Below are 22,669 nucleotides of genomic sequence, written 5' to 3' on the forward strand. Positions count from 1 at the left end.
AATGGAGTTCCACTGAGTATTTTCAGACATTGGAATCAGGTTCAGGGGGTAGGCGACCAAATGAAGAAGAGAAGATTTCCTGGGACACCATAAAGACACTGTTAGTAAGGAGAAACATGATCCTTGCTCTTCAAATGTCACAGTATTTCCACTCACCACAACATGTTAATGGTGCAAAGAATGAATCCCAGTTTACACCATTAGTAAACAAATGATGCAAATATTAATCTAGCCAATCTTTCCCTAAAATGTACACACTTTACATTATAGGCCAATCAAAAAGGGAAGCAAGTAGCACAATATACCTACCACATTCTCCTAAAGACTGATAATCACCACTGGGATCTAACTAATACAACAGAATATAAGTACCTCCCTTAATATGCAACATATAAAACTCATAGGTTGACTCTTTCAATATTCTTTCATGGATGATGAAAATCAAATCACATATTTGATCATTCTACCCATGGTTTGTTTGTTTTTTTCATTTTATTTTCCTTTCATTCTCACTCCACTGCTGAGTTCACTTTCTTTCCCCACAACCTTCTCATAGCATTCTTCACCTCTGCATTTCTCAGTGTGTAGATGATGGGGTTCAGCATGGGGGTGATGACCGTGTAGAACACAGCCACTTGTTTATCCTCACTGAAGGTGGAGGGGGGTCGTAAGTAGAGGAAGATGGCAGGTCCAAAGAACAAGATGACTACGGTGATGTGGGAGGCACAGGTGGAGAGAGCTTTGCGCCTCCCCTCTGTGGAATGATTCCTCAAATGGAACAAGATCACAATATAAGAAAATACCAAAACGAGGAAGGATAGCGTAGAGATTAAACCACTGTTAGCCAATACAATGACCCCCTCCATAAAGGTGTCAATGCAGGCAACCTTGAAGAGGGGATGGAGGTCACAAAAGTAGTGGTCAATTACATTGGGACCACAAAAGGGCAATTGGACAGTGACTAGAATCTGAACTGTTGAGTGAATTAGGCCCCCCAGCCAGGCACCTGCCACCAAAAGATTACACGCAGACCGGCTCATGATGGTTGTGTAGTGTAAGGGTTTGCAGATGGCCACATAGCGATCATAAGCCATTACTGTGAGCAACAGAATCTCTGCCACCCCAAAGAAGTGGAAGAAGAAGATCTGAGTCATACATCCCTGCAGGGAGATGGTTTTAATCTTGGTGAGCAAGTCAGTGATGAACTTAGGAACCACAGTAGAGGAGTAACTTATCTCCACGAATGACAGGTAGCTAAGGAAGAAGTACATGGGGGAATGCAGACTCTTGCTGACACTGACTGTCAGCACAATGAGGCCATTGCCCACCAACGTGGCCAAGTACACAGGAAGGAACACCACAAAGCACGCTCTCTGCACCTCTGGGTCCTGGAAGAGGCCGGTGAGAATTAACACAGTCACGTTATTTGTCCTAGCTGTGGATCCCATCGGGCATGAGGCTGCCAGGGAATGAGGGGTCTGTAATAAAACAAACAAAAATTGGAATAAAATTCACCTCGCTTATATTAACAACATTTCTTTTATGTGTTTGAGTCAACCCAACTCAAGACTACTCTGTGTGTATGTTTGTCTGAGTAGAACTGTGTCCCATAAGGTTTTCAGCAGCTGGTGGTTTGGAAGTGAATCACTAGATCTTTGTTCTGGGGCACCTCTAGGTGGACTCAAATGGACAGCCTTTCTATTAACAGATGAATGTGTTCATCTTTATCATCACTGATGAACTCCTTTTTTGTCTTCCAAGAAAGTAATCTTTCTTTTTCTCCAGATTATTAAATGGTGTGAAACAATTTAAAATGTACATAACAATACATATGCATTCATCATTGAATGGGAATAACCTAAGAACAGTATTCAGATTAGAAAATCGAGAGAATGGTTATTAGCAAAGATCACATAGAGTTGTGACTTATAAGACTCAGAACCAGGATTAACTATCAACTCTGAGTTAATTCTCATTTATGATAGTAAATACCCTCTTTGAGCTCCTCTCATGAGATCACTGAAGATATAGGTGTCGTTGCGAAATGTGGTGTAGAAATCAAATGGTGCCGAGATATAAGAAAGGATAGTGGTTGGGGACTTCAAGGTTTGTCTCAAAACAAGCAAGCATGTGACATTGGAGCTCCACTCAAGTACTTACTCAATGCAACAACACTTTATTCTATTAAATTGGCATTCCATGATGTACACCTTCCCGAAATGATCACTGAAGACAAATGGTTACATAAGCAAATAGGTGAAGAAAGCTGATGGTGCCCGGATATCAAATGATATAGCATCTGGGGTCTTAAAGGCTTGCAGGTAAACAAGCAGCCATCTAGTTCAGAATCAACATACCCCACATGGAAGAAGCACACCACCCTATGTGACCACAAGGTGTTGAAGGGATCAGGTATCAGGCATCAAAGAACAAAAAATCATATCATTGTAAATCAGGGGGTGTACAGAGTGGAGACTCAAAGCCCATCTGTAGGCAACTGGACACCCCCTTACAGAAGGGTCTTGGGAAGGAGACGAGCCAGTCAGGATGCAGTGTAACAACAATGAAACATGCAACTTTTTTTCTAGTTCTTTAATGTTTCCTCCTCCCCCGCTATCATGATCCAAATTCTACATTACAAATCTGGCTAGACCAGAGGATGTACAGTGGTACAGATAGGAACTGGAAACACAGGGAATCCATGACAGATAATCCCTTCAGGATCAGTGGTGAGAGTGGCGACACTGGAATATTGGAGGGAATGTGGGGTAGAAAGGGGGAACCAATTGCAAGGATCTACACATAACCTACTCCCTGGAGGGCAGACAACAGAATAGTGGGTGAAGGGAGACATCGGACAGTGTAACATAGGACAAAATAATAATAATTTATAAATTATCAAGGGTTAATGAGGGAGGGGGAGCAAGGAGGGAGGGGGAAATGAGGAGCTGATATCAAGGGCTCAAGTAGAAAAGAAACGTTTTGAGAATGATGATAGCAAAAAAATGTATAAATGTGCTTGACACAATGGATCTATGTATGTATTATGATAAAGTTTTATGAGCCCCCAATAAAATGCTTTAAAAACTAAAACAAAAGAAAACAAAAAAACAGCAAGCATCTAAGTGAAGAGGTAGCTAAGTCCACACCGAAGTACACCAACCTGTATAATACAAGGATTATAAATAATAAAATCCAAACCCAGAGGAAGGAATGGTATCAGAGCTTAAATTCCTGTACACAACCAGCTTGCAGAATTCTGTGGATGAAGTGAAAGCCAAAAACCCATTTGCAGGGTCCCTATGTGGATTGAGTGTCTGGTGAATCGCCTCTGATCATAGTCTGGGGATGGGAATAGCCTTAATATCACAGAGAGCTTTGTAAGGTAGCTGTCAGCAGCTATACTTAGACTGGGATGCATCACCTTGTCATTTGGTCTCCCTTTTGAGCTATGGCAGTTTTTTTTAATATTTTCGGATTGCTTTTCAATTAAGGTTCTCTGATTCATTTGGTCATTATTGCCCGGTCCTTTTTGTCCTTTATCTTTGCTTTGTATGTTTTCTGTATAGGAAATTCAGGATAGGTGGATCTACAGAATTAGTAACTAGATTCATAATTACCTGGGGATCTGGAAGGGGAGGTATGGGATAGGGTGGAAAAGAAGAATCAATAGCAATGGGTTCAAGAAGAAAGAAAATGTTCTAAACTTGATTGTGATTCTGATTGTACAAATCTTAATATGATCAAACTATTAAATTGTATATGTTAAGTATATCTCAATGAAATTATTTTTTTTATTTGAAATTATTTTTTAATACCTACCTCTCTACCATGTCATTCAAAACAATATCTGGTAGAACAATGATCCCACATTAGGAATTTTTCTCAACACATTACCCAAAAGAAATACAGCAATATGGAAGAAAAAGCATGCATAATACCTGGATTCTCTGCTATAATTTTTACCCTCATTAATTTTCATCTAACCTCTGATTTTCTATTAAAGTTTTCAAGAAATGCAGAAATTTTGAAGATCTAGAAATGCCCTCTGCACATCAAAGAACAATATCAAAATACACAAGTCATGGTGGTGGACAGGGAGGGTGGTGAAGGAAGCAGAGACATATTGGACAAAAGGTATGAGGAGAAAAGTCATTAAAGCAAAGCATTTATGACAAATGCTTCACAACTTCAATATAAAAGCACCTTCTTAATCTGTGAAAAAAAAAAAAAGATATATTGTAAGGGAGCTGAGAATACAAATAGGCAAGTCACACCAAAAGAAAAAAATCAACAACATAGGAAATGACCTTCTTGTTGTTGTTATTATTGTTAGTCGTGATACATGTGATTCCAACTCACAGTGACTTCATGGATATCAGAGTCAAACTGTCCAACTCATAGTTCTCAATGACTAATTTTTTAAAATAAGCCCTCCCCCCAGCCCCCGCCAGGCCTCTCCTTTGAGGTACCTCTGGGTGGATTAGAACCTCCAACCTTTCAATTAGCAACCCAATGCTTTTACCATTTGCACCACCTAGGGACTCCAATAATCAAATAAAATCCATAAAACAAGAATGCTTCTTTTCACTGTTAGATTGACAAGTAAAAGAGTAGGCAAGGGTGAGTAAACAAATATACCCATTGTCAGTTCTAGAAACGTACCTCAGTACAGACTCTCTGGGAAACAAATTGGAACTATTAATCAAATGTGTGCACCCTTTCTATCTCTAATAACATAGTCCGTGGAGTTATTGGTTAAGTATTCAAGTGTCTGCAGCAGTGATATTGAAGACAGCTCCCACTGGCTTAGAATTGTCTATTGTAGGCATCTTTCTCAGCTCCGCTTTCGTTGGCATTACCTTGGTAATTTGGAATAAGCCCCTGGTGAGAGTACTTTCACCATGGCAATCAACAACAAATTTACAAAGCAGGTCTTTTTCTTTAGGAAAGCTCATTGTCAAATACTTACCAGTGGTGGAGGTTAAGGGGGTGTTTTTCTTGCCCGCTCGTGATGTTTCTTTGGATACGGGGGAGCTGCAGTAACTTTCACTCGTCCCCTCACTCCCACAGTTGGCCACGCAGGAGAGGAGTGAATGTGAAATAGTCAGTGAGGCGGACAGAGGTGGACATTGCTCTCTCCTCTTGGACTGAGAAGCTGCAGCAGGCAGCAGGGGAAACTTCTCTCTCTCTGGGGTAAGGTTCTCTAGGTCCAATGCTTGGGAGACTGGGTGTGCATTTGCCTGGTCTGGGGTTCAGTCTATGAAGAACACTTATAGATAATAAACACAATCATCATCATTGTATTTTTCTGCAACTAAGATGATATGTTGTCCTCAACTGCACACAGAATTGCCCTATTCAATTGTCTCAGTTCTGAATTTCCTCTGCAATCTATAGAGAGAGGTTTAATAGCTTTTTCCAAACGATGTGCCTCAGAGCATGGTCCATAGAAGAGGAAAGTGTAGACAACCTAAATAGCCATCAGAGATGCATTAGGATTATATGCCTACCCAAATAGGGATCATAGCCATTCGATTCCCTGGAAAGTGTATTGCTATGGCGAAATAAGAGAAATTATTTCCCAGAGAAGAAATTGGTGTCCGTAATTTTCAGAGACTGCCTACTGAAGGGATAGATTTCAGGAAAGGAGGAAAGGTAAGAAGAAATTATAGGGAAATTCAAGACCAAAGCAAGCAATATTGCTAAATGGACACTAGACATCCAGAATCATTAGGAATACCTGGCACTATCCCAAGTGCCTGGAAGATCAAGTAGTTTCATGATTAAAAGATAAGCTGATAAACCCCTCTGAGAGCCACTTTTTGCCATATTGTTATCAATGAACAGGGTAGGTCTGTAACTAACCAATGTATGGCATAATAAGGGATGTACAGGCAATATGACCTGGAAGATACTTTGAAAATACCATAATCTTCACAGTTATCCAAACTTGGGACTTCGGTGTCATATTTTATGCTTTTACCTTTCATCTCTCTTATCAAGTCAATCATCATATTGGTTTGATTTTACTTTTAGACTATTTCTCCTTTATACCTTACATCCCCATTCCTCTTAGTAGCCATAAGTTCACATACTGTCAGCTAATACCTGAATTACCAAAGCCAAAATCTCTCGGTCTGCAGATTGTCCAATCTTATCCATCCTCCATCCTAGATGTTTTTCTTAAACCCTTCTCTCATCAGATCGCTTCATTGCTGGACTGACTTTTTAATTTCAATTTTTAAAATAGTTTTCCTTTACATTTTCCACATCACCTAAAATGGCAAATAGTAGACTTTTATTGAAGATCAAAGACTTCAGCCTTCACTATAGATAACAACTCATGTAAAGAATACAAAGTTCTCACAACTGGACCAATAGGTAACATCATGCTAAGTGGAGAAAAGAATTGAAGTTCTCGATAATTTTGTCTTCCTTGAATCCACAATCAATGCTCATGGAAGCAGCAGTCAAGAGATCAAACAATGCATTGCATTGGGTAGATCTGCTGCACAAGACGTCTTTAGAGTGTTGAAAAGCAGGCCTGTTGCTTTAAAGACAAAGGTGCTCCTGACTCAAGTCATTGCATTTTCAGTAACCTCATATGCATGTGAAACTTGGACATTGAATAAGGAAGACTAAAGATGAATCTATGTGTTTGAATTATGGTACCAGTGAAGAATATTGAAAGTATCATGAACTGCCAAAAGGACCAGCACATCTTCTGCGAGTAGTGTAGCCAGAATTCTCCTTAGAGGCAAAGATGGCAAGACTTTTGTCTCATATACTTTGGACATATTGTCAAGAGAGATTGGTCCCTGGAGAAGGACATCATGCTTGGTAAAGTGTGGAGAGGGGTCCGCAAAAAAGAGGAAAACCTTTGACAAGGTGGATTGACGCAGTGGCTGCATCGATGGGCTCAGACATAAGGACAGGTGTGAGACTGGCACAGGACCCGGCACTGTTTCCTTCTGTTGCTCACCAAGTCACGATGAGTCAGAACTGACTTGATGGCACTTAACCACAGCAGAATTTTTGTAAGCAATAGGTATTATAACTCTTGAGGAGCCCTAGTGGCATAGTGACTACTTTTGGGGCTTCAAACTACAAGGTTAGCAGTTTGAAACCACCCAATAGCTCTCTGGCTTTCTACACCTGTAAAGAGTTCGTCTCAGAAACTCATGCAAGCAGTTCTACTTTGTCCTGTAGGGTTACTATGAGTCAGGAGTGGCAGTGAGATTATAACTATAGATAGGAGCAGCAGGCACTGCCACTGAGTGTTTACCTAGTTCTATGCACTAGGCTAGCATTGTGCATTTTCTACACGTGCATTTTCACTAATCCCATTGCTATTTGTGGCTCAGGAAAATAAGCAACTTTCCAAAGACACATAGTCATGAAATTACTGGGCCTAAAAGAGTTCAATTTGATTCTTTCAACTCCACTCATTTGCCAGATAAACAATTTGCCATATTGCAGATGATATTTTTACCCCTGTAGGTTCCAAAGTATATAACTGATCGTTACCTAGGAGAATTATCATTCTCTTTACAATTACATTAACAGCTTAGAAATGTGAACTGCAAAATCTTTGTTTGTAGATAACTAGAACTTTACCAAAATGGAGTTAAAATTAAACCCTTTTAAAAATCTAAGCCACCTCCACAATGACCCTCTTGCCCACTAAATTTCCACTCATCTCAGAATCTTTCCTCCTCCCATATGCCACTCTACTCATGCCCACTACACAGTCACCCTTCAACAGAAATGTCTTCTCCTTGTCTCTTCCCTTCCAATCACATCTTTATAATTAAATCCCGGCCCTTGTTCAATGACAAAGAAACATACTGCCGTCGGATCAATTCTAACATACAGTGATCCCATATACGACTTCAATAATGGGGACAGATTACCTCATCTTTCTCCCAGGAAGCAGACGGTGAGTTTAAACTGTCAACATTTTCATGGACAATCCATTGGCTAACCCCCAGCGCCACCAGCACTACTTCGTTGAAGTAAGCATGCTTGAAGAATGCCTGGAATATTCTACTCTGTGTCTTTTTCTCTTTTCTCTGAGGAATGAAGAAAGATGGCAGCTTTCCTGAAATTCAAATCTGGTCATGTTACTTCTCTCTAGCAGCATTATCCCCATTGCACATAACAAATTCTTATTTTCTGAGCATGGCCCTGTTTGAACTGACCATTGTCTAACAGTGCAGCCTTGTCCCAGAACACCACGCAAATATGTTCTCACCACAGGTATCTTTTCACCCTCCTCGTGTTTACCTTCCTTCTTTCTAGACTATAGGAAGAATCTAGTTTCTGCTGGACTAATCTACACCCTCCATATACTCTCCCAAGGAACTCCGGTAGCATTGCAAGTTTGGCTGCTAACTAAAAGTTGTGCTGTCATTTGAGCCCACCAGCCACTCCAGGGGAGGAAAATAAGACACTGTGTCTGTGAAGAGTTTACAAGCTCAGAAACCCTATGGGGCAGTTCTACTCTGTCCTATAGGGTAACTATGAATCGAGACTGACTTGAGGACACAGGATTTGGTTTTGGCTTGTACTCCTACCACTTTATCACTTGCCTTTTTTCAACAATCAGAAAAATTGTTTTCTAACTTCAGTGTCTGTATCCTCTACTAAGCAATGTTATTTTGGAATCCAATACTATCTGTTTAATGTTTTTCTTACATTTTTATTTTTAATTACATTTTGTGTAATAATAACAGCTAACTTATCTCTAGTACTTACTATGTGCCAAGAACATTATAACTACCTTATATACATTAATTCATTTAATTCTCATGGTAAGTTTGTGATATGGGTATTATTGTTAGCAAGCCTGTTTCTGATATGAGGAAAGAGAAGCACAGAGAGATGAATTGAGTCCAGACCGACTAAGCTGTCCTCTTTAACCCTACATCATGTCTATGGATAGAACACATAAATGGGTTATAAGTAAATACATCTTTAAGTTTAAGTCAAACTTGTGTTTATTTGCTTATACCAGCCTATATCCTTCATCATATTTAAATTCAATGTCTTGATCCATTAGAGAAATTAAGAGAAAATATGCACAGAGCAATAAAGAGATTGGAAAAAGAGAGCGAGGATCCAGTATTTAGTGTTCTTAGACTTTACCCCCAAAAAGAGGAATATCCTTCCCTGAAAACTCCCCTTTGTTTTCACTCAACTCTGCCTAATCTGTATTAATTGCTATGACTGAGTCTCTTCCTCTTCACTGTCTTTCTCAGTCGGCTGGCAACAAATGTTTTGGCTCCACACCATGCCAATTGACCTAGAAGCAGAGAAAGAAATGGTAGCCCCACCACCCCACCAAGAGAACACAATCAGAGCGTGCAACAGAACAGCAAGGGGAGCAGAGCAAGAAAGTTCAAGGGAATTCCAAAAATAGACTTTCAGGCCAGGATGTGGGACCCCGTCAGACTCAACTATAAATCACTCCTAACAGTCATCAACAAACAGACCTTGAAATATTTACAGGCTTTTCTCTTTTTGTCATTGGTTTTTTTGTTGGTGGTGATGTTTTGTTGTTTTGTTTTGCTCTGTCTTGTTTTTTGTGCATATTATTATCTTAGCAAGTCTATCTAGATAAGATAAGCAGGATAAACAATCTGGAGGAGAAAACAAGACCATGGTTCTGGGGGCTCATGGGAGAAGGGAAGGCAGGGGAAAGGAAGTGGGTATTAATAAATCCAGGGACAAGGGAACAATGAGGAATCCGAAATAGGTGGCATGGAGGGTGTGGGAGGCCTGGTAGGCCTTGATCAAGAGCAATGCAACCAAGAGGAATTACTGAAACCCAAATGAAGGCTGAGCATGATAGTGGGACAAGAGGAAAGTAAAAGAAAATAGAAGAAAGAACTAGGAGGCAAAGGACATGTATAGAAGTCTAAATACAGGCATGTACATATGTAAATATATTTATATATGATGATGGGAAAATATATCTATGTGCACATATTTATAGGTTTAGTGTTAAGGTAGCAGATAAACATTGGGCCTCCACTAAGTACTCCCTCAATGAAAGAACACTTGTTCCATTAAATTTGGATTCCATGATGCTCACCTTCCCAGCAAAATCGCTGAAGACAAAGTGGGTGCATAGGTAAATGTGGTGAAGAAAGCTGATGGTGCCCGACTATCAAAGAGATAGCATCTGGGGTCTTAAAAACTTGAAGATAAAGAAGTGGTCATCTATCTCAGAAGCAACAAAGCCCACATGAAAGAAGCACACCAGCCTGTGTGATCACGAGGTGTCGATGGGTTCAGGTATCAGGCCTCAAAGAGCAAAAAAATCCTATCATTGTGAATGAGGGGGAGTGCAGAGTGGGGACACAAAGCCCATCTTCAGGCAACTGAACATCCCCTTACAAAAGGGTTGCAGGGAGGAGATGAGCCAGTCAGTGTGCAGTGTAGCAAAAATGAAACATACAACTTTCCTCTAGTTCTTTAATGCTTCTCTCCCCTCCCCCCTATCGTGATCCCAATTCTACCTTACAAATCTGGCTTGACCAGAGGATGTACACTAGTACAGAGAGGACTGGAAGCACAGGGAATCCAGGACAGATGAACCCCTCAGGACCACTGGTGAGAGTGGCGATACCAGGAGGATGGAGGGAAGGTGAGGATAGAAAGGGGGAACCACTCACAAGGATCTACATATAACTCCCCTCCTTTGGGGACAGACAACAGAAAAGTGGGTGAAGGGAGACGTCAAACAGTGTAAGATATGGCAAAATAATAACAATTTATAAATAATCAAGGGTTCGTGAGGGGAGTGGCCAGGAAGGGAGGGTTAAAAATGAGGAGCTGATACCAAGGGCTCAAGCAGAAAGAAAATGTTTTGAGAATAATGATGGCAACAAATGTACAAATGTGCTTGGCACAATGGATGGATGTATATATTGTGATAAGAGTTGTACAAGCCCCAATAAAAAGATTTTTTTAAAAGGTAACCAGTAGGTAAAAAATTATATACCACATACCACTGAGCTGTACAGTGGAACATAATGAAAGAATGTGAATAATGCCCGGGAAAAAAAAGTACAAAAAGGAGAAGGGAAGAACTGATTAGCTAATATGACTGCTCGCAGAGACACCTCCATCCCAATCATTCACTCTGCTGCTAATTCCCACATGGTACAACAACCAATTTCACATTTAAAATGGGAACTCAACCATTTAAAACATTTAAAATAGGAATTTTAGGAACTCAACCACCTCGTTTTACAAAGGGACATCCATTGTCCACACAGAAGAATGGCTTGCCCACGGTACTACAACTTTTTAAAAACACTGCATATTGCTTCTGATCACGCTGCATCTGCCTGCTGATCACTTACCTTTAATTCAGCGAACCCAATGTGGTTTGAGCCTGCCCTAGAGCAAGGAATTGGATCAGATGTATTTCAAATGTATTTAATTCTCTCAGATTCACCATGAAGTTAGACTCTTATGGAATAGATAACTGCTCCAAGAAATATTCTGGAAAGCAGAGGTGAATTATTTTCTGGGCCTCCTTGGTTAATATGACTCACCAGTTGGGTTGTCATTGAAGGCCCCAATGAGTAAGGTCCAGCTCACACCCGGTGACCCTACTCTAGGAGTAGTGGTGGAAATAATTTAGAGACTATGTACTGTAGCCTCCCCCTGTATATAAATAAGATGACAAGGACTTCTAGAGCCTAACTGATATCCAAAGCCACACATTAGCGATTGTCCAAGTTACTAACTCAGGAAGCAGTGTTCTTTTAACAGCACTAGGCTGCCTTCTGATGGTAGTGGGTTTAATATAATCCAAAGACCACACCTTATCCCCACAGATAAACCATCAATAGTCCCAAAAACTTTTACAAAACTTAGTATGTAATGTCTAAGATTAATCACATGTGCACACACACAAAAAAAAATTTGCATGATTTTTATCTAGGTTGATATTTGGGTTTATAATATCCAACAAATAAAATCCCTGGGAGAACACCAATATTTTAAGATCCTGTTTCTAATACAGAAAACCAACCCACCTTCACCAAGTCCAAGAGTTGTATTAAATGTGGAGATCAGCTCCTGTTCCTAATACAGAAAACCAACCCACCTTCACCAAGTCCGAGATTTGTATTAAATGTGGAGATCTTGAACTATTTAAAATCAATTAAGCCCAACACTATTACCAAGGGAACAACTTCCCCATGGAATTTCTTTCTCTAGACCAAATAAACCATGGTCTGGGGAAAGTGTCCAAGTCTGCTTCAATTAGCTTAGTGAGATTTCTGGAGAATATTTTGCACCCAGTAATGAAGTAACAAAAGAAGAAAGGTGAAGGTAAACCAGAACACTCGGGCAATACTTCTGGTCTGGCAATTAGTTCTCTCTAATTAACTTGAGCCCAGCCATTGCACCTCCCCACCTCTTGCTCTACCCTGTTGCCATTTCCATAAAATTGACAGAGTTCAATTAGATTATCACCAGTGAGTGCTGAGTTGAATTATATTCATTATATCTTCCAGCTCTATCGTTCCATTTATGTAGAAAAGTATTCTCCAACTTAATACACATTTGAGTTACTATGAAACTCACTTAACCTCTTAACTGGTTTTTGCCTTGTTTTACATTTTAGTAACATTTTATCACTACCAGAAAATATTTACCCACGTTTTGCTGGCTCTACAAAAGCCTGTGATTCCATGGATCATAACAAATGATAAATAATGAAGAATGGAAACTCCAAAACAATTGTCTTCATGCAGAACCTGAATGTACACTAAGAATCGGTGATCCAAATGGAATAGGGGTTTACTGCATGGTTTAACATCAATATAGTATATAGTAGGGTTGTTGCTTTTCACCATATTAATATAATCTGTGTGCTGACCAAATACTGGCCTACCTCAGAGATATTGCAATGTCAGCTTCAGGCCCACAGAACAAAGCTCATACTGTATTAAAGGAAGTCATCTGATGCAATTTGAGCAAGTAGAGGGTCCCAGTATGTGCACACTATGCTGTCATTTATTAAAGGTGTGCTGGGGTAGAGTGAGTTAAACACTGGGATGCTAACCAAATGGTCAGCTGTTTGAGCCCAACAGCAACTCCATGAGGGAAAGATGATGCAGTCTGCTTTCATTGAGACTTACAGCCCACCCCTCCCATGGGGACGGACAACAGAGAAGTGGGTGAAGGGAGACATCGGTCAGTGTAGGACATGAAAAAATAATCATAATTTCTAAATTATCAAGGGTTAATGATGGAATGGGGAATGGAGGGGGGGTGGGAAATGAGGAGCTGATACCAAGGGCTCAAGTAGAAAGAAATGTTTTGAAAATGATGATGGCAACAAAAGTATAAATGTACTTGACACAATGGATGGATGGATTGTGATAAGAGTTGTACTATCCCCCAATAAAATGACTTTTAAAAGATAAATAATAATAATAACAAATAAAAAGAAGCAGGGTAAAGGTGAAGATGAGAAACATGAAGTGAAATAGTTTCATTAAGACCCCAATAACTGTGTGATAAAACAAAGATTCTAATGCAGGATTGTCTCTGCCATCTTTGGAATATCCTTTGGGGATGGTACTTGGGGGTGGGCAGGGGAGGACAACAGGAATTAGGGGTAGGCACATAAATGCTGATGGAGAAAGACCCACAAACCAGAAGAAAACAAACGGAATAGAACAGAACAAAACAAAACAAATCCATTGATTGCCAACTTGTTGATTCCAGTCCATAGCGATCCTGTAGGCTAGAGTAGAAGTACCCCAAAGGGGTTGTCAGTCTTTGCGGAAATGGATAGTTACATCTGGTGGATTCAAACTTCTGATAGTTTGATGATTCAAGTACTTCCATCATTGTACCACCCACGATCCAATGGATAAAAAGGAAGGAGCTATGCGGAGGTGCAGGATCGGTGGTGTTTCGTTCTGTTGTACACAGGGGCATTATGATTTGGAGCCAACTAGATGGCAACCAACAGCACCAATAGACATTTTCTACTCGGGGGCGGGGAGGGGAGGGGATATTTACAGCCTTGGAAACACTATGGAGCAGTTTTGCACTGTCCTATAAAATAACTGGTTATTTTCAAGCCGTGGTGTTTATAATTGCCTCATATGCTAGTGAAAGATGGACATTGAATAAGAAAGACCAAAGAAAACTCCATGGATTTTAACTATGGTGTTGGTGACAAATATTGAAAGTACCATGGACTGCCAAAGAATGAGTAAATACATTCTTGGAAGAATGCTTGCCAGAACATTCCTTAGAGACAAGAATGGCAAGACTTCATCTCCTGTGCTTTGAACATGTGATCAGGAGAGGTCAGTCCCTAGAGAAGGGCATTGGGCTTGGTAAAGTAAGTGGAGGGGCAGCAAAAAGGAGGAAGGCCCTTGAAAAGGCAGATCGGCACATTGACTGCATTGATGGGTTCAAATATAAGAACAGCCGTGAGGATGGCCCAGGACCAGGTGGTAGTTTGTTCTGTTGGACATGGGGTTGCTGAGTCAGAACCCACTCAGAGTCACAACAATAGAAAGTAACTGTGAGGGGAAATCAACTCGATGTCAGTGAGTTTTCATTTGATAGTCTATTGGATATGAAATGACATTATGGAAAAAAACTGAAATATTGAGAAAATTACCAAACAGGGACACAAAGTGAGCAAATGCTGTTGGAAAAACAGTGTCAACAGACTTGATTGACATGGGGTTGCCAACAACCTTCAATTTGTGAAAAAATACAATATATCCTAATGAAAATAAAATGAGCTATGCTTAGAAGCCAAAAAACAGGACTATGTGAAAAAGAACATGGCATCAACATTAGGGGAATTCTCATTAGCAATCCAAAATATGCAGATTCCAAAATCTTGCTTGTTGAAAGTGAGGAAGACTCAAAGCTCTTACTAACAAAGATCAAAGAGTACAGTCTACACTATGAATTATACCTCAATATAGAGAATGTGAAAGTCCACAATTGGACCAATAAGTAGCATTGTGATAAACAGAGAAAGTATTGACATCAAAATTTATTTCATTTTACTTGCATCTCCAATATTCTTGGACAAATCTGCTACAAAAGACCTCTATAAAGTATTAAAAAGCAAAAGTATGACTTTGAGGACTAAACAATAGTATTTTTAATAACCTCATTTACATTCAAACACTGGACAATGAATAAAGAAGTCATACAAAAGAAAAATTGGTGCATTTGAATTCTGGCGTTGTCAAAGAAGAGTGAATATACTAAAGAGATCTGGTTTGGAAGTACAAACAGAATGCTTCTTGGATGTGAGGATAGCAAGGTTATCAGGAAGGACCAACCCATGGAGAGGGTCATGGCAAAAGTGACCTTCGCTGAGATGGATTGACACAATAGCTTCAACAATGGGATCAAAGATATTAGCAGTTTTTAGGATGGTACAGAACTGGGTCATGTGTCTTTTTGTTGTCCATAGAGTTGCTATGAGTCTGAGCTGACTCAATAATACCTAATGATGACATTATTGGTAATATGTGTGTCTATGTGTGTGGTAGTTATATAATCTGGTGTCAAATTGAGACTGTTAAGAGTAAAGGGGTGAAGCTTAGCCTGTCACAGTGTGATGACCTTATTTTGAGGCTCTACAGAGATAAAACAGCTCACTGGAGGCCAGACCCATACACTCAGCTTCATCTTCCTGTTGACAAGACACATGGAGCTATGCTGATGGCAACCAAAGCCCTGGAGCTGGAGGAGCCACGTGGAGACCTACCCCAGTGCTGAGATGTTTCCACCTCCACTGGATCCACAAGAGTTTCCAACCACTGGCCTGTGATCTTCCTGCATTACACATCATTCCATGTTTTGCATGAGTCTGAAGAGGAGCTTATAGATTGATATCAGACATATAGACTAATATCAGACTTAGGGGCTTGAACTGGACTGGGCTGGGATTTTTTTCTTAATATATTATTCTTTATATAAAGTCCTTTCTTATACACATGAGTGCCTATGAATTTGTTTCTCTAGTCCACCCAGACTAACAGTATGTATGCAATAGTTGTAATATTTTGTATGTAATACAAATATATGTAATATTTCCAAACCACAAAAGCAAATAAAAATCAAATTATAAAGCTGTAGTTAATAAAATGTAGTGCTAGGGTTTTGTTTTATTTCACGCATGTCAGTACTGATCCATGGGGGAGTGATCAGAGTGATGCTCTTGTAAGTCAGGGACTAAGTGAGATCATTACGTCTGCCTGTGCCACAGTCCCTCCCTTAATGATGAGAATGGTGAAAACAATGTAACATTATGGCGATTTCCTCTGAAAGAGATGTTATCTACATGGTCCTACTCCATACTTGCCCTCATGAAGAAATCATTGAAGATACAAGTGCTTATATGAAGAAACAGAAGGGTGCCCAGCTATCAGAGCTATCATCTGTGATCTTAAAGACTTGCCTTCAAAGAAGCAGTCATCTAAATGAGGCACCAACTAAGTCCACGTGGAAGAAGCACACCAGCTGGTGTGATCCAAAGATGTAAATCATAAGATCCAAATCCAAAGGAGAGACCAGAATTTAGATTGTGAACATCCATTTTGCAGAAGACTATGGATACAGTGGAAGCCCAAAATTCATTTGTAGGATCCACACATGTGCTAAGCCTCCAGTAAATACCCTTTGACTATAGTTGAGGAATGTGAATAGCCTAATCAGACAGAGAGCATTGTAAAGTCAATTAAAGCCAATGTAGTTAGGTTCCAATGCAATACCTTATCATTTGCTCTCCCTTTTGACCCATTCTGATTTCTTTTTAATTTTTTTCCATATTTTGTATAGTCATTGTTATTGGTTTTGATTGCTTGGGTTTTTTGCTTCCTGTCTGTGTTTTGTATGAGTTTTTATAAATATGGAATCCAGGATAGGTAGATATATAGACAGTAACTGGATTGATAATTGTCTAGGAACGTAGTAGGGGAGGAGGAGGAAATGGTGAGCTAACAATAATGAGAAGTATGAGAAAAATGTTCTGAAATTGATTGTGGTGATAACTGCACAAATCTTACTGATTTAATGATTAAATGTATGCTATTAAATGTATAATGTATGCTATTAAATGTATTAATGATTAAATGTATGAAATTCCAATATATCTATTTTTTAGAAATGACCTTTAATCATACAAGAAATAGCATTGAGTCCTATTATGTACCAAACACTGTTCTAAATACTTAAGATTTGGCAATGAATAAAAAAGTCCTAAACTCAGAGATTATGTTCATTATCCTTTAATTGCATTATCCACAAACATTTGGAAGCCTCTTTTTACTGTGCATGGAATAATCATATTTTGATGGGGATATTTTAAACATATAAGATGACGGAATTGTGTATTTGCTGAGCCTACAGATAGATGAACGAGCAGATAGCCATGCTTAGCCTGCCAAAAATCCAGATATACTCAATTTTGTAATATACCTTTGATTTTCCTTTGAGGAAGAAGATGACAGTGTGATTAAATTTGATCCAGTAAGATGAAAGCAGACCTGGAACATTGTAAGTGCTCAATTAAAAGACTAAGTGATCAATTTACCTCATCTTCCTCTCTTTATATATTGGAATATAGATTAAATAATAAAACTCTTTGTACAATCTGGCATCCACTAGAAACATAAGACTAGTTAAACCTGTTAACTTAAATGAAATAAAATTTGAAATCCATTTCTTTGGCCATACTAGCCACAGTCCAGTGTGGCTCAATGTTGTAGTTACTAAGTACCATCAAATTGGTCCCAACATAGAACCACCCTATCACCATCAGAACAAACACTCCCTGGTCCCATGCCATCCTCCAATTGCTGCCTAATTTGAGCCCATTGTTGCAGTCACTCCATCAATTCATCCCATTGAGGGTCTTTTTGTTTTTTGTCATCGACGTCCACCTCATCTCATGTACTTTGGACATGTTATCAGGAGGGACCGATCCCAGGAGAAGGATGTCATGAGGTCTGGCCATCTTTGCTTCTCAGGTGCATTCTGGCTGTACGCCCTCCAGGATGTACTTGTTCTCCTGGAAGTCCACGGTGTCTCAATATTCTTCCCTGAAACCACAACACAAATGCATCAGTTGTCTCATCTTCATTATTTATTGCCCAACTTTTATATGCATAGAGGGGGATTGAAAATACCATGCCTTGGGTCAGAATACCTTAGTCTTAAGGTGACCTCTTTCCTCTGTAACACTCAAATATGTATACAGAATATTTACCAATGCAATATGCTGTTTTATTTCTCAACTGCTTTTTCCATAAGCATCAATTGTGAGTCAAAAGCAGAAGTCTCCATTTATCATGATGTTGGCAAGTGATCCAATGTGAGGATTTTGGTTTTCTTTCTTTTTTATTTTTACTAAAAGATCAGTTTATTGGGGGCTCTTACAACACTTGTGACAATCCATACAGCAATTCTCTCAAGCATATTTGTGCATATGTTGCCATCATTATTTTCTAAACATTTACTTTCTGTTGAGCCCTTAGTACTAGCACCTCTTTTTCCCCCTCCCCCACCCTCGTGACGCCTTGATAAATTATAAACTATTACTTTCATATCTTACACCGACCACTGTCTCCCTTCGCCGCCCACCCCACCCCCCTCGCCCCATGGTTTTTTTTCATCTCCCTGGGCAAGGGCAAAGGAGGCGGGGGCAGGGGGCACCAGAAGATAATGTGTCAATCATCGCAATCAGTTCCCTCTTCTTCTCTTTCTCCCCCCACCTTCCTCCTACCCTCCTGATATCGCTACTTCAATTCCTGTTCCTGAATTCCATATGTCGGGAGTTCTTATATCTTCTCTGGACCTGTGCACATGCTCCAGTATAGCACGAAGTAAAAGGCAGGACTGAGGTCCTGATAGTGGGAAACACTAATCCTCAAGGAATGGGAGGAATATTGTGTTTTTCATCAGTTTTATGCTGTGCCCTGGTTGACTCATCCCTTCATTGTGACCCTTCTGTGAGGGGATGTCCCATTGTCTACATATGGGTTTGGGGTCACTACTCTGACCCCCCTCATTCTCAAAAATATATTTTGTTTGTGGTATTCTGATGCCTGTTAACCAATCCCATCAATACCTCATGATCCTACAGGTTGGCGTGCTTCTTCCATGTGGACTTGTTTTTCTCTGCTAGAAGGCCACTTGTCCTTTAAGACCCCAGATGCTATATCTTTTGATAGCTGGGCACCATCTGCTTTCTTCACCACATTTGCTTATGCACCCATTTTGTCTTCAGCAATTCTGCCAAGAAAAAGATCATCACAGAATGCCAGATTGTTAGGACAAAGTATTCTTGCACTGAGGGAGGGCATCAGCAGAGGCCTGAAGTCAGTCCACTAGCTCAGTGTATTGCCTTATAAATATATGTACATAGGCCAATACCGCTATTTTTATGAATCAATGTATTTACATATGTACACACCTATGCATATACCTCTATCCATAGCTTTGCTTCTTAGATCATTTGTTTCCTTTTACCTTCCTCCTGCCCCACCATCATGCTTGCCCTTCTTCTACCTCTTAGTAATTCCTCTCAACTAGATTGCTGTTGCTCTGACAGCCCCAAGATCTCTACGTCCTCCTCATTGTTAATTTTAATTCCCCAATTATTCCCCTGTCTATGGCGTTGTTGGATTTTGGTTTTCTTTACCCTGAGTTCTAATCAAGAGCAAAGGCTGTGGTCTTAGCTCTTTATCAGCAAATGCTTCAAGTCTTCTTTACTTTCAGCATGCAGGGCTTCATCATCTGTATATTGCATGTTTCTAATGAACTTCCCTCCACAACTGATGTCACATCCTTCATACACCCCAGCTTCTTGTACTATTTGCTCAACAAATATAATCCTAATTACAGTGTAATTAAGATTATAACTGATTTAAAACCGTACCATTATTTAAACAAATGGGACTTTTTGTTCTATGTACAATCCACTTCATATTATTCATAAATGTTTGCAACTGCTTCTTCTAATGTTAAATTTCACCCCCTCAGCAAATGAGGGTCCCAAAAGCTTTGTTCCATCCACATCATTAAGGTGAAGTGTACTTAGAGGTGACAGCTCTTCCCTGGTCGCATTCTGAATGCCTTCCAACCTGACGGGCTCTACTTCTTGCACTCTGTCAGACAATGTTCAACTGCTCTTCATAAGGTTTTTCTGTGCTGATCTTTATTCCTTCTTCCTGGTCTGTTCTTAGTCTGGAAACTCCACTGAAACCTGTTCACCATGGGCAATGCTTTTAGTATCTGAAATGCCAGTGGCATAGGTTCTAGCATCGCAGCAATGCACATGCCACCACTGTATGAGGCAATACTCCATCACCACTACCACGTTGGATAGCGTAAGCAGATAACATCTTCATTATTTCATAAAGTTCTACTGGACAGGACTGGTGTAGAACACTAGAAAACAGCTGAAGTCAAGAAATTGGAGTTAGGTGACTAAGAAACAGAGTCTCTATTTCTGATATTATGGAGCCTCATTACATTTCTACACGCTCATGCTTCAAACTCAGTAAGTTGCTTTTATCTGTTACCTAGAGTCATAACTATTCCTAAAGATATACAAATAATAAATGAGAAATTAGTACAAAATTATATATTCATTATAATTGAAGTCATTCCATTAATTTTCTAGAAAGAGGTTATATTATACTATTCTCTAAAAATACATGTTGTTTCATACAACTTTCCTCTAGTTCTTAAATGCTTCCTCCTCCCCCACTATCATGATTCAAATTCTACCTTAAAAATCTGGCTAGACCAGAGGATGTACACTGGCACAGATAGGAACTGGAAACACAGGGAATCCAGGGCGGAGGATCCCTTCAGGACCAGTGGTGTGAGTGGCGATGCTGGGAGGGCAGAGGGAGGGTGGGCTGGAAAGGGGAACCGATTACAGGGATCTACATGTGACCTCCTCCCTGGGGGACAGACAACAGAAGAGTAGGTGAGGGTAGACATCGGACAGAGCAAGATGTGACAAAATAATAATTTATAAATTATCAAGGGTTCATGAGGGAGGGGGGAACAGGAGGGAGGGGGAAAATGAGGAGCTGATGCCATGGGCTTAGGTGGAGAGCAAATGTTTTGAGAACGATGAGGGTAATGAATGTACAAATGTGCTTTACACAATTGATGCATGTATGGATTGAGATAAGAGTTGTATGAGCCCCTAATAAAACAATTTTTAAAATACATATTGTTTCATTATACGTTTGGCAGAAGCAACAATTAAGGGATAACTACATCGTCGCAATGTTAAGTGACAGAACTAGGCATTTTCTACTTCTGTGAATTGAAAGTTCTTGGCCTGGCAGGAAGGAGCTCTTCATCCTGGTTCCCACAGGCTCCTCCTGGAGGGCTCCTAGAATGTGCACAGCTTCTCCAGATATGACCAGCTGCCAGAGTGAGTGTGGCTTCTCCACTGTCTAGATACTTCCGTGCAAATAGATGGCTTTCTACTGGTGGACCCTTGTAGTCTTGGTGGCATCTCATCATTTGGGTCTTGAGGCTTGAGTGGCTTCTTCAATATCAGGCTTCTGCAGTGCACAGCAGTAATAAACAACCACATCCAGAAACTTCCCTTAGTACCTACTCAAGAACGTTGCAGCAGCATGACTCCAGAAAGATACTCCATGCCATCCATGCAAAATGATGGGACATTCCATGGAGTGGATTTCCAGGAAATTCCACCAAACAGCCACACAACTATTTCTTTGTCTTATGAGAAATGAGTCCTGACTCTGTCTTTCCCAAAAAATATCCTAAATCTGTCTTTCCCAAAAAATATCCTGAGTGAGCCTCTTCCTTGTGTGCTTAATCTCACCCTCATGGTCAGACTCATGTCTGCAATCACTATATTGTTGAAAGCTCATCACTTCTTATTAGGTAAAGTACTCCTTAGCTGTTGTGATTTGAATTGTGCTCCCTTCTCAAAAATGTGTGCTAAAGTCCCAACCCTGGTGCCTGTAAAAAGTATTGTGCTTAGGAGTTAAAGGGGGAGCATTTTCTTCTTTCATTGTGTTAACAAGCTTATACCAGAATTGAATGAATTGTAAATCTAATCACTTCTGAATTATCAAAACAGCATAATAGATGAAGATATACACAGGATGAAGACAGATGCTAGAGAACACTAAGTAACGACAAGAAATTCCCTGAACTATGGACAAGTAATAACATCCTGCTATGCACAGAGAAGACCATAGTGCCAGCCCCAGCCCAAGACATGATGCCCCTCACCGACCCACAGCACTGTGGGGGACACCACTGGAGATACAGTGCCCGGTCTGACCTTCCCCACACTGGGGCAAAACACGAAGATGTGCAACAGAGCAGCAAAGGCACAGCAAAGCAACAGAGTGCCCAAGGAATCCCAGGGGACAGAGCTTGCCATCTCATCCAACCCGATCAGAAAACATTCATAAGGGTCAGTAGACAGACCTGGAATTATTTATAGGGATTTTTCTCCCCATGTCAATCTATATAAGATAGGCAGGATTGTTTATAATCCCAAGGAGAAAACAATGGAACCAACAGTTCCAGGGGGGCGTGGGAGAGGAGGAAGTTAGGGAAAGGAAGTGGGGAGCCAACAAAGCCT

General features: G+C 40.1%; 1 protein-coding gene across 1 annotated transcript; it reads right to left on the minus strand.

The window, feature by feature from the left end:
* Window positions 1–509: 509 nt before the first annotated feature.
* LOC142446589 (olfactory receptor 4B1-like) lies at window positions 510–1,448 on the minus strand. The gene has a single exon (XM_075548338.1). It carries the CDS (start codon window positions 1,446–1,448, stop codon window positions 510–512), a length of 939 nt encoding a protein of 312 aa, XP_075404453.1.
* Window positions 1,449–22,669: the final 21,221 nt, after the last annotated feature.

This window comes from Tenrec ecaudatus, chromosome 4 (assembly GCF_050624435.1).
Source record: "Tenrec ecaudatus isolate mTenEca1 chromosome 4, mTenEca1.hap1, whole genome shotgun sequence".
In the NCBI taxonomy this organism is placed as follows: domain Eukaryota; kingdom Metazoa; phylum Chordata; class Mammalia; order Afrosoricida; family Tenrecidae; genus Tenrec; species Tenrec ecaudatus.

Coding starts and splice junctions, on each gene's coding strand:
- LOC142446589 (XM_075548338.1), bottom strand. CDS start 1,448: ATGGGATCCACAGCTAGGACAAATAACGTGACTGTGTTAATTCTCACC.